The sequence below is a fragment of the Eucalyptus grandis genome, chromosome 6 (genome assembly GCF_016545825.1).
Source record: "Eucalyptus grandis isolate ANBG69807.140 chromosome 6, ASM1654582v1, whole genome shotgun sequence".
Classification (NCBI taxonomy): domain Eukaryota; kingdom Viridiplantae; phylum Streptophyta; class Magnoliopsida; order Myrtales; family Myrtaceae; genus Eucalyptus; species Eucalyptus grandis.
Window position 1 is genome coordinate 34,216,694 of NC_052617.1, and position 13,800 is coordinate 34,230,493.

General features: G+C 35.7%; 1 protein-coding gene across 2 annotated transcripts; it reads right to left on the reverse strand.

Moving 5' to 3' along the window:
* Positions 1-248: 248 nt before the first annotated feature.
* LOC104449202 (protein odr-4 homolog) lies at positions 249-7,344 on the reverse strand. 2 transcript variants are annotated; one of them, XR_726510.3, is made up of 12 exons: positions 6,966-7,344; positions 6,656-6,877; positions 6,201-6,296; positions 5,760-5,851; positions 5,549-5,677; positions 5,102-5,222; positions 3,723-3,807; positions 3,518-3,627; positions 2,783-2,934; positions 1,469-1,565; positions 766-1,333; positions 249-642 (listed from the first exon to the last, which is right to left on the reverse strand). XR_726510.3 is itself a non-coding variant. In XM_010063266.3 (11 exons), exons 1-11 carry the CDS (start codon positions 7,044-7,046, stop codon positions 1,040-1,042), a joined length of 1,479 nt encoding a protein of 492 aa, XP_010061568.1. In that variant the 5' UTR covers positions 7,047-7,344; the 3' UTR covers positions 306-1,039. The 2 variants fall into 2 exon arrangements, 1 of the variants encoding a protein (XP_010061568.1); XM_010063266.3 differs by having other exon boundaries at positions 306-1,333.
* Positions 7,345-13,800: the final 6,456 nt, after the last annotated feature.

The following is a 13,800-nucleotide window of genomic DNA, read 5'->3' on the forward strand; positions in this document are numbered from 1 at the left end:
ATAATCTTTATATGACATACTTTTATCTGATGCACATGCGAGCGTATTGGACTAGTATCATATCTGAGGATGGCCAAGTCTTATGGTGGTCATAAGTGAAACGAAATCATTTGCATCGGAACTTCCTGGACGGGACAACCCTACCTACACAAAATGGTTGGATCGACGACCGAAGTATTTTACACAGGGACCGCGATAGAATCTCAATACAATAGTTGTTTAACTTACGTGAATCAATTATCCCGAAATGGAGGAAAATGGTTGCTGATGAATTGTTTCCAGAAACGCCACTACAAACCGCAATATACACAAAAAAACGCCTTCATAACTGCTATACAGCGTAATCAAGCATAGAAGATAGAACGCTAAATGTAATCAAACATTTGCCCATAGAACATGGTCCGAGCGTCGAGTAAAGGGACATACCCTTCAGAATGGCGATAATCCTCAACTCATGAATGACCGCATTAACAAAAGTGGAGATGGAGTCCTATAAATTCTCCAGTTTTCTCGGTCATTTTCTCTTTTTCCCGTCCTTTCCTCAGGAATTTCTACCAAGAAAACTTATTGGGTTGGCATGAAATTCATGAATTACATGGACATTGCACAGCAGCTTCATGTTCTTGCAGGCTTCACTTGTTTCTGCCGAAGTAGAAGGTTCCGAATTTCCAGAGAGTTGACCAGAAAAGAAACCGTATTTCGTTATATAAGGACAACAAAGGAATATAACAATAGTGCTTTTCCAAGAAGCTTTAACTGATCAACCTGTAGCCAAGTGAAGTGATGCAGCGTTATGTTGTCGACCCACTATAAATCAAGTTCGTGTAGAACTTGAACCTTGATTGACTGCTCCTCTCCCAGCCATTATTTTGGATAAGCGTATAATACCCAGTAGCACGTCACTCTCGTTTGCAATGACTCGGTCACAGATCCTAAAAAACTACATATAAAGCAAAGATAATCTCAATGTGAGAGAAACTAGAAGACCTGCGAAACTTCCAGTGAACATGTATTTGAAGATACTCTTGCTAAAAAAATTTCAAGATCTGGCCGAAAGGAACAAAAACCCCAGTAGAACAGAGAGGAGAAGCACAAGAATAGCTGCCACAGCGTTAAAACTGGATTGCTTGTTAGATTTCTGGCTACTTCCCTCACTCTTTGCGTCAGCACCAGGCTTTTCTGAGAGAGATTTAGAATCCGAATGCAATGGTGCTGCTACATCCCAAAAACCCTTGGCGACGACTGCAGGGGCTTCTCCTTCCGGTTCTAGTATGTTGGAAGAATCTATGAGAACTTCCATAGACATCAACTCAGCACAGTGATCCTTAAGAACCTACAACATTGCAAGAACAGAAAAAAAAAAAAACCATTTTAACCATGCTACTCTGAATGTGGAGACAAACTTTTGGTGGTTCGACTGCTTAAGAACACAGTTGAACCACTCGTATATCAAGTCACATGCACAAACCTCAAGCGTCTCTGATGGTTGTAGATAGTCACAGATTAATGTTCCAGCCAACCAAGGAGCAAATACTCTTCGGGGAAATGAAAGACCGCTTGGTTTCCTGCTTTGATCATGAATATCAAGTGGGAGCCAACAATATGTGACCACCAGGACAAAAGAGACCAAAATAAAGATGTAATTTCAAAGTACTAGTTTCATGGTTCATATAAGCAAGGTTAAGGAATTAAGCACAAAAAATGTGAGAATGAAGTTGAAAAAAGCAATTAAATCAAATTGAAAAGGAAAGGTAGAATGTGACAACATAAGCTTGAAGAAAGGTTATAGACTTCATGTTAATTAATTGCCTTCTGCTGCCAGACTAAAAACTTTCCCCAAGAAAGCTTCTGAAGTAGACAGCAAGGAATAACAGAGCAGCATTCTTAAAACCATATCATCATTCCAAACACAAACAGAAGCAAGTATAGTGGTCAAGGATACCAATTGAAACAGACATGAATCCTGCTACATATAAGCCAGTGTCATGAAATACTAAATTTTTGGCGGGGCATGGACCTAAATGTACTTGAATTACTCGTAAACTAATCAAAGGGAACTCTTCATGGACATGGATCCATGTTTCTCTCTCCATTATTGAACATTGACTAGGATGATTGTGGAAAGAAAGATATTTGGAAATCTTGCAATCCACACGTCAATTCACATGAAACAACTAAAGTCATGCTAATGACACAGAAGACTGCCAGCGCCATCATTAGTTCCTCCAGTTTCTCAATATCATGACACAGCTCTAAATCTTACCTTGAGATAATACGGGTTTTGCTGTAAGACCTCAGAAATACATGCATGTAAATAGAACAGCATAAATTATTGTCAATTAAAATTTGTCAGACCAAACAGTCAAACTCTGGTCAACAAACAATTTACACGTGGACATGAGATTATTTCAACCAGTTGTTATACTGGATCCTCTATTGACCCAGTTTTCCTTTTCAACTTCCATAACAAACCAGAGTTCATTCAACCTTGGTTTTGTAATTTCAATGATCCAAGTTCGTTCACATTTCCTCCCCTTGTACATCTTCAAGACCAGCTCCCAGTCCTTGCTTCTTTTGCCAAATAATTATTGAGGAAATTCACTGATCTTGTTATGAAAGAAATGATTCCACAGATGATATGACAGTTAAAAAATGGTAGAGAAAACAAAAGAACAGCCCAAAACAAGACACTGGAAAATAATAAGTGCTAAACAACTATAATAACACCCAAAGTTACACTAGCAAAGCTATAGAAAGAATATAAGGTGGTTGTTAGACACACCTCAATGACTGGAGGTCAACTTGTGAAATAAGATTTTCCGTTTGTATATCTGGGCTAGATTCCTTGCAACTGTTGTCTGACTGACTTAGATCTGCATCTGCCTCATCAAGGATTATGTCTAGTCTACTTTGCAGACTTGTGATAATATCTGCCTAGAAGTACATGAAAAATCCATGATTGCGAAACGAGAAAAACAATGACTGAAAAAAGGATGAGATGTTTTTCTTGAACATTTTTCATAAAGGAGAAAGCTCCTTGAATGCCTGACAAAGGGAATAAAATCTAGAGGTACATACTCGAGTTGCAGAGGAGGCTTGTTCAAGGAATATACAAAGCTATGTTTCAGTAGGTTGGGCTTCCCAGTTTACATCAATTTAAAAAATATTATTCTAGAGAAAAAAAAAAAAACTATCTTTCAAAGCGCAAAGACAGTTTAGCAGTTACCAATGAAATTTTGTAATTCATCAGAAAACAAATGGATTGCACTACTAAATACAAATAAATGGTGTATTGTTGTCCTTTGTAAACTTGGGGTTTGAATGCCAATTGTTAAAGTGAATGCCAAACCCAATGAACCTATGCATGCACGTGTCTGCACTTACACCCATATGCATACGTGCTCACACACATGCAATAAAATCGTTTGAGGGCAAACCAGAAATGCATTATTAGCTTCATGCTACAGAAAAAAAAAACAATTAATGGGTCAGAATGCAGTGAGACAATGGATATTACCTTGATATCAGCAATAGCTTGCAAAATTGACTCTTTTGAACTCAGGAAAGCAAAGGAACACACTGAGCCACTGAAGAGAAGTATGCCAACAACATTTTCTAAGCTGCTTGCTTTACAAGCATTGAGACAGTGGAAAAGAAGAAAATTAGATTGACATCTGGGGCAGCTTTTGGGACAATTAAATCCAGATTCAAGTCCCACTCACCTTCTAAACATGTATCATTCATAAAAGGCAGAAGTAATTCAACATCATGAAAACCCTCTGACGTGCATGGTTCATCATCAGTGACCTGACATTGAAGGGTGGGGGGAGAGAGAGAGAGAGAGAGAGATTAACAAATGAAGCTCAATATGCCAATCTGTCAAAGAAAACTGCTACATTGTTTACTCGAGGCCAAAATAATTAATTACGATAAAAGTAGCAGTAAATTGAAAAAGCATCAAGCTTCACCAAGATTTTAAAAAATTCACATTAGTTGATATATGACACAAGACACGCATCTGGAATTAAGATTAACAAAACCTTGAGGCAGTATTTTCATAATTGAGCATTCTTGAAGTTGGTCAAACATTGGGGTATCATGCAGCATCGTGCTATGCCTTAACAAGCATTTCAGATTGCAAAAACAAATTCCTCATAAAAACAAATGCATCAGTACACCTACTTAACCATTGTCCCAGAAAAGATCACAGAATGAGACCCATGTACCACTGCAAAACATGAGTCAAATCATCAGTGACTCAGTGCAAACACGAGTTAAACCAGTCCATATTGAGGACTCAACATAAATCCCATCCAACACCCTAACCGGCCTATCCCGCCAAATAAAAAAGAACAAAGTGAAAAAAATCCACCCTTGGGCCTTGTTTGATTTACCGTTAAAATTGAATTACTTAAGGAATGACATCCTATTGCCAGAATTTTCATGTTGCAAAATCCAATTCATAGATGAAGTTTCTATCCAAACATGAAAAGTCTAGAATTAAAAGTTCGAATCATAAGTAGTCGAAAAGAGGTTTAAAGATTTCAAGGTTCAAAGGTTCACGAGAGGGAGTCATTCTCAGGGAAATCACTATGCCCAAATTACAACCAAGTACATATACGATGTGGTTCTAAGTTCAATCATAGTTCTGCTGACTACAGCTGACTCATTTCATAGTTTTGCCCCAAAAGTTCGGCTCAGTAAATGACTAATTAATTGCATCTGATTTTCCTTGGTGTGTATTACATCACTCTTACTAAGAAATATCTATACTCTTCACCTTTTATATGAATGGGTTTTTAATACCCTTTCCCAATTCTTCCTTCTCAAGACAAAATGCTCTAAAGGCAAAGGCCATTTTCACAGGATCTTTTTGCCATCTAATTAGAGTGGATTTCAAATTCTTGGGACTATGGAGTATGGGTTTATTGCTTGAAAGAGTAAGTGTAGTTTGCAAAACTCTGAAATTTCTATAGCTTTTGCAGGCACAGTAAGGTTACTATTCTGGAATTCCCATCCTAAAACTGATAATCAAATAATTTATGCATGTAAAAAAGATGTTATGGGGTAATGATTTTGACAGAGTAGATGATAGACTCACCAGGTTTCCATCAACTATGGCCCTTGCACTTCTTAGCTCTTTAGCAATGACTGAAATTCCACTACGAAGTACATCACCAAGCTTCCGGGCATCAAATGTCTTCTCACAGTTCACGGGCAATCTAAATTAACATTTTTTCCAAAGGCATAAGCGATTCAGCATTACCACAGAGGTGGAATTATTCCTACCCATTAACCATTGTGTGAAACAATGCTGAAGGCCACAATGGACGAAACAAATAAAAAAAAAATTCTGACAATAATGGCTAGTCAACTATTTTGAGTCTTTCTGAAAAAGAGTGCTCTTCTTGATCAGCCCAATAAGTTCTCTTGCAAAGGCTTCCAGAAAAACTGAAACTCCTTTGGTGAAAAACGGTAAGAAAAAAATAAAGTTAACTAAATCATCCATTGTTCAGAAACAGAAGATAAACATGAAGTGTAACATTACCTCAGATTGAAGTTGTAAGTACACCTAAATTTCTGAAGAGAACTTAAGACTTTTCCCATTTTGAAATCACAAGGCTTAAGGCTGCTAGACGTGATATTTGATGCCATTACATAATTTCGGCATGTCCACCTACAAATTTAATCTGTTAAAGCAAGTACTGCAAAGGTCAAACATATCAAGTGGACTTGGAAAGAATAGGAACGAGTTATACCTCCTTGGACTGTAAGAAATATGTATAAGCAGTCTCTCCTCAGTATCAGTCCCTAAGAGGGGTGGTGCTGCCCCTGCAACTCCTTTTATCGTCTGCAAATGCCATTTTTCATCAAGTGAACCCAAGAACATGAACTTTGCTCTAGAAAAGATAACCTCTTCATTAAAAAAGGCAGGCAGATATCAGTTTACAACTCAGCCTAGCTCCTAGGGTAAAATCAATTATGAAAACTTGCCAACATAAAATGCTGATTTGCCACAAGTGGAGTAACGTTTCAGTTCCTATCCTGCAGTTGCTAAAGTATGACTAACTTTAAAAAAAAGAGTATGACTAACTTAAATTGCACTTTTCACTAACAAGATTATCAAGAACACGCTCATAGATGCAGATCAACTAAAAATCCAGTTTTAAATGAAGAACTAGAAGCAAATGACTGAGTACCTGGCACAGTTCTACGGTTGAATTCTTGAACGCACTCTCACTGGCCCATACATAAATGCCAATCACCCTAATGCCACCCACAAGCATTTTGGACACCTGAAACTCACAAGACTTAGTCCATGTCCTTTTGGCATACCATTGAAAAGTAACTGTCAATTACCACTGGCCCATAAAACAACATAATTCGCCTAATAATATATTGCAATGGAGAATTTGTCCCGGAAACCATTCCGACAGACTCGATCAATTATGACAGGACCTACATTACAGCAGAATACACATCAAAGGCCTGAATCCTTGTATTCACAAATATTCTTCATCGAATCAATCCACTCCACAGCATCATCAACAAATGCATGCAATAATAAGTCTAACAATTTCCCAATTACTCCCAAAGAAAAGGAGGACTAACAACCAATTCACAACAATACCATCAAAATGGGAGATAAAACTACCTGACGTGCATGCTCGGCGACCCAATCTTTGTCTATCACCACCGACGAAGAATCCGAAGATCCCTGCGACTTGGATTGCTTCGCACCCTTCCTCCTGTCATCTTTGACCGGCTCGACGAGGGAACAGGCAGGCCGCCCCTCGTCGTTCGGCGGCGTGGGGATCAAGCTGAAAACGAAGCCTCTGTCCAGGCTCGAGCTAAGCTTGCCGATCACAAGGCCGACCTGCAATTCGACGCGCCCGGCATTTTCCCAAACAAATCCAATCGAAACGAAGTGAACCGCCCGTCGCGAAAATCAATCGGGGTAGTACCTGAGCGGGAATCGACGAGCTGGACAGGCGGTCCTCGGTTGATTTCAGCTGGGCCTCTTCTCCGACCACGGCTTTCACCATTCTTCCTTTTTCTTTCCAGCTCGCGAGCAGAGCCGGCTTCGCCTTCGATCGATCGCCGCCTCTTCGAACGCGTCGGAGGATGGCCGGCGTCGTCCTCCCGTCGGATCTCGCCGGCGCCGGAACTGAGGGCCGGTGGGCGGCGCGTTCGCGACGACAGGCGGCGGAAGAAGAGTTTACAGTTACGAAGAAGAAAAGAAACGGGCAGCGGCGAGGGGAGTTTATTAGTACGGACCGACCGGATCCGGTTCGGTTCGGTGGCGCGATAAAAAAACGAACTAATCCGATCCGGCGAAAGCTGAAACTTCCCGTTCGGCAAGTGGAATTCGACAGCACAAAACCTCTCGGTCAAAGTATGGAAATCAAAGAGGTTTGTCATAAGACCTGCGGAATTCGTACAAAGAATTTGGGAGTTAGTAAAGTTTTTCATTGGTGAAAGTTTTATTAACGTCTTTCGCTGCCTTGGCGAGAGAACCATCAACGCCAGCCATCCACCGTGAGCCATGGCCAGTGCCACCGTCCGACGAGTCCAAATTCAAAAACAGGTAAAAAATATTTATCCGAATTTAATTTGTCATTAAATTCAAATATTTGGATGACATGTATGTCTAAAGTTTCCTAAAGAGCCTTTTAAATTATGGATTATTCTCTAATTTCATAACGTGCATATGATTGATAGTCCGATTTCTTCTCAGAATATGACTCATAATCGTATGAAAATTATCATCCGATTTCACGTTCGAGATATGATTTGTAATTTTGATAAAAATTGGTTAATCAAATCTCATGCGCAAGATACAATTTGTCAATTTATTTAAAAAATTATATGGGTATCAATGATATATTACCTAAGATACTACCGTGTTATTTTTTATGCTTTTATGTGAATTGATTTTGTTTTCATAAAATATATATATATATATATATATATTTTTTTTTTTTTTTTTGAGTTGGATTAGATTTATGCTAAAATATTGTCTGTTTTAGGATAGCTTGTATTTTTGGATTGAGAAAATTTATTTATTCCGAATTTTTAAATAAAAATACCAAAAACATTAATTTAAGATGTTAGATTTTCTTTTCATTAATTTAAATTGCACATTTAATTACTAGGCAATTTTAATTTCGAATTTTATAAAAAGAAAAGAAAAAAGAAAACATAAAAAAATAGCATGCGTGAGTCACCTAAAATTAGGTCATCCCTTACATGTCATCTAGTCATTGCACATTCGGATCATTTGAGTACATGACATATTATGATAGTTGCGTTCAATATTTTACTGTTATTAGATTATGTTAAATTATCAATGACGTGTGACGTATAGTTTGCATAATAGATTGCATGTTACATTTTAGTTTGTCATTTTGTACGTCATTGCCACGCATTGTATGTAGACTAGGTTTCATTGACGAAATTTGATTTCTCTCCCTTAATCAACTTATTCCTTAACATATTCTATCTGATGAAAGGTAGAATATAATGTTCTTTTTCTCGTGTTATGAGTGAAGGGAGGACTAGACTCTTATTTATACATTATATTAATAGGTACCTTCCATCAAAATGTCTTTTAACTTCTATGAAAGTCGCACCTCTTTAGAAGAACTGGTAACTTCTCAATAAAGATTGTACCATTTTATTAAAGTCGTAACTTTTCATAGTCAAATACATCTTAGCGTTTATATATTTTATTAAAGCATCAATTAATAATATCACGTGAGTCACACAGTAATTCTTACAATCTCCCACTTGGCCCATATAACATTCCTTTCATGATTTAATAAAGATCAAAATATGCTTAATAACATAATGCTAAATTTTTTCTTAAATTAGCTATTGCATAATAATCATAATTAAGTGAAGAAAATTAATGTGAGTCAAAGCGGTTATATGTCATTAATCGATATAATCCTTTCGATATACTACAACATAGCTCTTTATTTAACATGATCCATGAATGAAAATTATAGTAATGTTCCAACCATAATGTCTCTGTTAGAGACTATCCTATTTAACATTAATCTATTTCCATAATGTATATTAAATAGAAAACATGAATATCATAAACACATAATTAAGTTAAGAGTGTCAAATACACAAACTTAATGCAATTATAATACTATCATGAATAATGCCCAATAATGCATATCCTTTCAATATGTTCATTAAATGTTTTGGGCGGCAATCATTTTGTTAAGGGATCTATTATTATAAGGTTTGTGCTAATGTGCTCAATTAACACTCTATGTTTTTGAACTTTTTCTTTAATAAACAAGTGTTTGATTTCCATATGCTTAGCACCTTTAGAAGACTATCAACAATTATAAGCTTTGAAATAAAGTTCCGCAACCATAATTCATGAATAGTGTCTTCAAAGCATGTTACAAACTCAGCTTCTATAGTGGATGTAACAATAACTTATTGCTTCACACTTTTTCATGATATGCCTCTCCAGCTAAAAGAAACAAATAACCAAACGTTGATTTTCTCATATCAACACATCTGACTAAATCTGAATTTGAATATCCAATCATCTCAAGATAATCGAATTTTTTATAAGTGAGCATGTGATTCTTTGTTTCTTATAAGTACTGATAACTTTCTTTACAATCTCCCAGTGACAATCCAAGATCACTTTGATATCTACCCAGTATTCCGACAACAAAACTAATGTTTAGTCTGGTGCAAATTTAAGCATATATTAAGCTCTTGACAACAAATGCATAAGGAATATTTTTCATTTATTCTTGTTCTAATTTACTTTTCGGAAATTGCATAAGACTAAATATGTCATATTTCTCAATTGAAACTATTCTTGATGAACATTTATCCATATTGAATTTCCCTAAAATTCTTTTAATGTAGGCTTTCTAAGACAACCCTAACAATCATTGTGATCTATCACTAAATATTTCTATTTTTATCACATACGTTACCTCATCCATATCCTTTATTTCAAAAATTTTAGAAAGAAACTTCTTGATTTCATGTAACAAACCAATATCATTAGTAGAAAGCAAAATGTCATCAACATACAGAACTAGAAAGATAAACTTATTCCCACTAACATTCATATATACACCGATCAATAGTGTTTTCCTTAAATCAAATGAATTTTATGGTATCATTAAACTTAAGATATCATTGTCAAGAAGCTTATTTAAGTCATACATCGTTTTCTTTAATTTACACACCAAATGTTCATTTCCTTTAATTGAAAAGTCATCCGATTAGTCCATGTAAACTTCTTCTTCTAAATTTCCATTAAGAAAAGTGGATTTGACATCTATTTGGTGTAACTCTAAGTCATAATAAGTCACAAAAACTATAATGATTCTAAGTGAGTCTTTTTTAGAGACCGGTGAAAATGTCTCATTAGGCTGCGTTTGGTCAATCGGATATATTACCCGAGTTGCTGCCGTGTTATTTTTTATGCTTTTGCGTGAATTGATTTTGTTTTATAAAAGAAAACAAATATATATATATATATATATATATATATTTGAGTTGGATTAGATTTATGCTAAAATATTGTCTGTTTTAGGATAGCTTGTATTTTTGGATTGAGAAAATTTATTTATTTCGAATTTTTGAAATAAAAAATACCAAAAACATTAATTTAGGATGTTAGATTTTCTTTTCATTAATTTAAATTGCACATTTAATTACTAGGCAATTCTAATTTCGAATTTTATAAAAAGAAAAGAAAAAAGAAAACATAAAAAATAGCATGCGTGAGTCACCTAAAATTAGGTCATCCCTTACATGTCATCTAGTCATTGCACATTTGGATCATTTGAGTACATGACATATTATGATAGTTACGTTTAATATTTTACTATTATTAGATTATGTTAAATTATCAATGACATGTGACATATAGTTTGCATAATAGATTGCATGTTACATACCATTTTAGTTTGTCATTTTGTACGTCATTGTCACACATTGTATGTAGACTAGGTTTCATTGCCGAAATTTGATTTCTCTCCCTTAACCCACTTTTTCCTTAACGTATTTTGTCCGATGAAGGGTGGAATATAATGTTCTTTTTCTCATGTTATGAGTGGAGGGAGGACCAAACTCTTATTTATACATTCTATTAATAGGTACCTTTCATCAAAATGTCTTTTAACTTCTATGAGAGTCACATATCTTTGGAAGAATTGGTAACTTCTCAATAAATATTGTACCCTTTAATTAAAGTCATAACTTTTAATAGTCAAATACATCTTAGCATTTATATATTTTATTAAACCATCAATTAATAATATCACGTGAATCACACACTAATTCTTACAATCTCCCACTTAGCCCATATAACATCCCTTTCATGATTTAATAAAGATCAAAATGTGCTTAATAATATAATGCTAAATTTTTTCTTAAATTAGCTATCGCATAATAATCATAATTAAATAAAGAAAATTAATGCGAGTCATAATGGTTGTATGTCATTAATCGATATAGTCCTTTCGATGTATTACAACATAGCTCTCTACTTAACATGATCCATAAATAAAAATTACAGTAATGGTCCAACCATGATGTCTCTGTTAGATACTGTCCTATTTAACATTCATCTATTTCCATAATGTATATTAAATAGAAAATATCAGAAACACATAATTAAGTTAAGAGTGTCAAATACACAAACTTAATGCAATCATAATACAATCATTAATAATGTATATCCTTTCAATAAGTTCATTAAATGTTTCGAGGGTCAATTCTTTTGTTAAGAGATCTGTTATCATAAGGTTGGTGCTAATGTGCTCAATTAACACTGTGTTTTTGAACTTTTTCTTTAATAGACAAGTATTTGATTTTCATACTTAGCATTTTTGTCGTTTCTAAAGAAGAAAATTGCTGTAGAATTATCATAACAAATTTTTAACAACCAGCTAATACTATCGACAATTATAAGCCTTAAAATAAAGTTCCGCAGCCATAATTCATGAATAGTGGCTTCAAAGCATGCTACAAACTCAGCCTCTATAGTGGATGTAACAATAACCGACTGCTTCACACTTTTTCATGATATGCCTCTCCGGCAAAAAAAAAAAAAAAAAATAACCAAACATTGATTTTCTCATACTAATACATCTGGCTAAATTTGAATTCGAATATCCAATCACCTCAAAATAATTGAATCTTTTATAAGTGAGCATATGATTTTTATTTCTTGTAAGTATCTAAGAACTTTATTTACAACATTCTAGTAATCTTGTAACGACCTCGACCTCATCTTTAGGGTCATAAGCGGTAAGGGTTATATTTTTCACGACATGTCAGGTGTCGCCAACCTATATTTCTTTCTTTTTGTAAGTCTTTGAGTTATCCATACACGGAAGCAATAAATCAACACCCAATCACCATAGTATCACAACATTAAAAGTAATAGGAAAGCACAAGTGCAACTATATATTTACATATACATGACATACTACATATGATTACATGTCTTTCCTTTTAATATTACAAGCCCTTCTACTTGAGCTAAACTTTGCACTACAAAAGCATACGGTCATTTCCAAAAGTACATCAACTTTGGGTAACCCTATCTCCTCTAATGCGATTCTAACCAAAAACGGTTCCCCCTATAGGGACCAGATAACTAGTAGTCTTCTACAGCACCGTCAGATGGAGCATCTCCATCAGGCCCTGGCGGACCATCGAAACCACGGAGTGGACCAATAAAATCCCCATTGATACACTTGTACCAAGCTCAATACCTGTGGGGAATGAGTTTATTTAGCCTTTCATCCACCCAAACAGTCGTAGTGACCATTCGATAGTATTTATCTATACTAGCAAAGTAAAGCAACATCTCCAACACGGTCATCTCCGGGGGGACACCGAACTTCACGGGCGGTGTGGCCATCCTAAAGTTTGAAAAGAGATAACAAGTGATTATAACTCCATAAGTAAAACTTACTAAAATCCAAATAGGATGATGCCTCGTCTTTCTACAAGCACATAACTTATTCCAAACACTTGTCGATGACGGATTAATAGCAAGATGAAAATTATGCCTTCAGTAAAATCATGATAGACCCTCAAATAGTTAAATGCAAGCATGCACCAAGGATCCATTCCATAATGTCAGAAACTCATGCATATATGATTCATTTATTAATAGTCAAAATCCATCGAGTCTTCCAAAATCCACTAAGCATCCGAAATTCATCGGGCAATGTCCCATAATCCAAGTGAGACGACTATTCTCCGCCAATGAGTCTGTCAAGCATCCAAACTTAATCGTGCAACGTCACCAAATCCATTGGTCGATAGCTAGAATTTAGTCCATCGTGTGTCCATGCATTAAGCATCATAATCCGGTTTTTATCTTCGTCTTTTGTTCAAGGTCTGAAGGCATGCCATGCATAATAAGTGTGTGGAATGTCTTACCGGTTCCAAGTCCTTGAGCATGCCAAACATGAATTAGGGTTCGTGGCTTGGTTCGATTTGCTCACTACAACAATTTAATACCAAGCTTGGCTCAGGAACGATACGCCTCAATATCATACCGAGGCCCTGAAAGGGACCAATCCGTTGTGGCCTTGCGTTTGTCTAAAGCCGACGAAACCCTTACTCAAAAGTAATTTAAAATAGTTTATAAAACAATATCGAGTTTCTTCGAAACATCTTTCAAAACTATTAAGATCAAAGTAAAACAGAGGCATAGTCGAACAAGCACAAGAATTGGGGCACTTTAAATTCACAAGCCAAAGGTTAAACCAAGGTCCATCATTAATC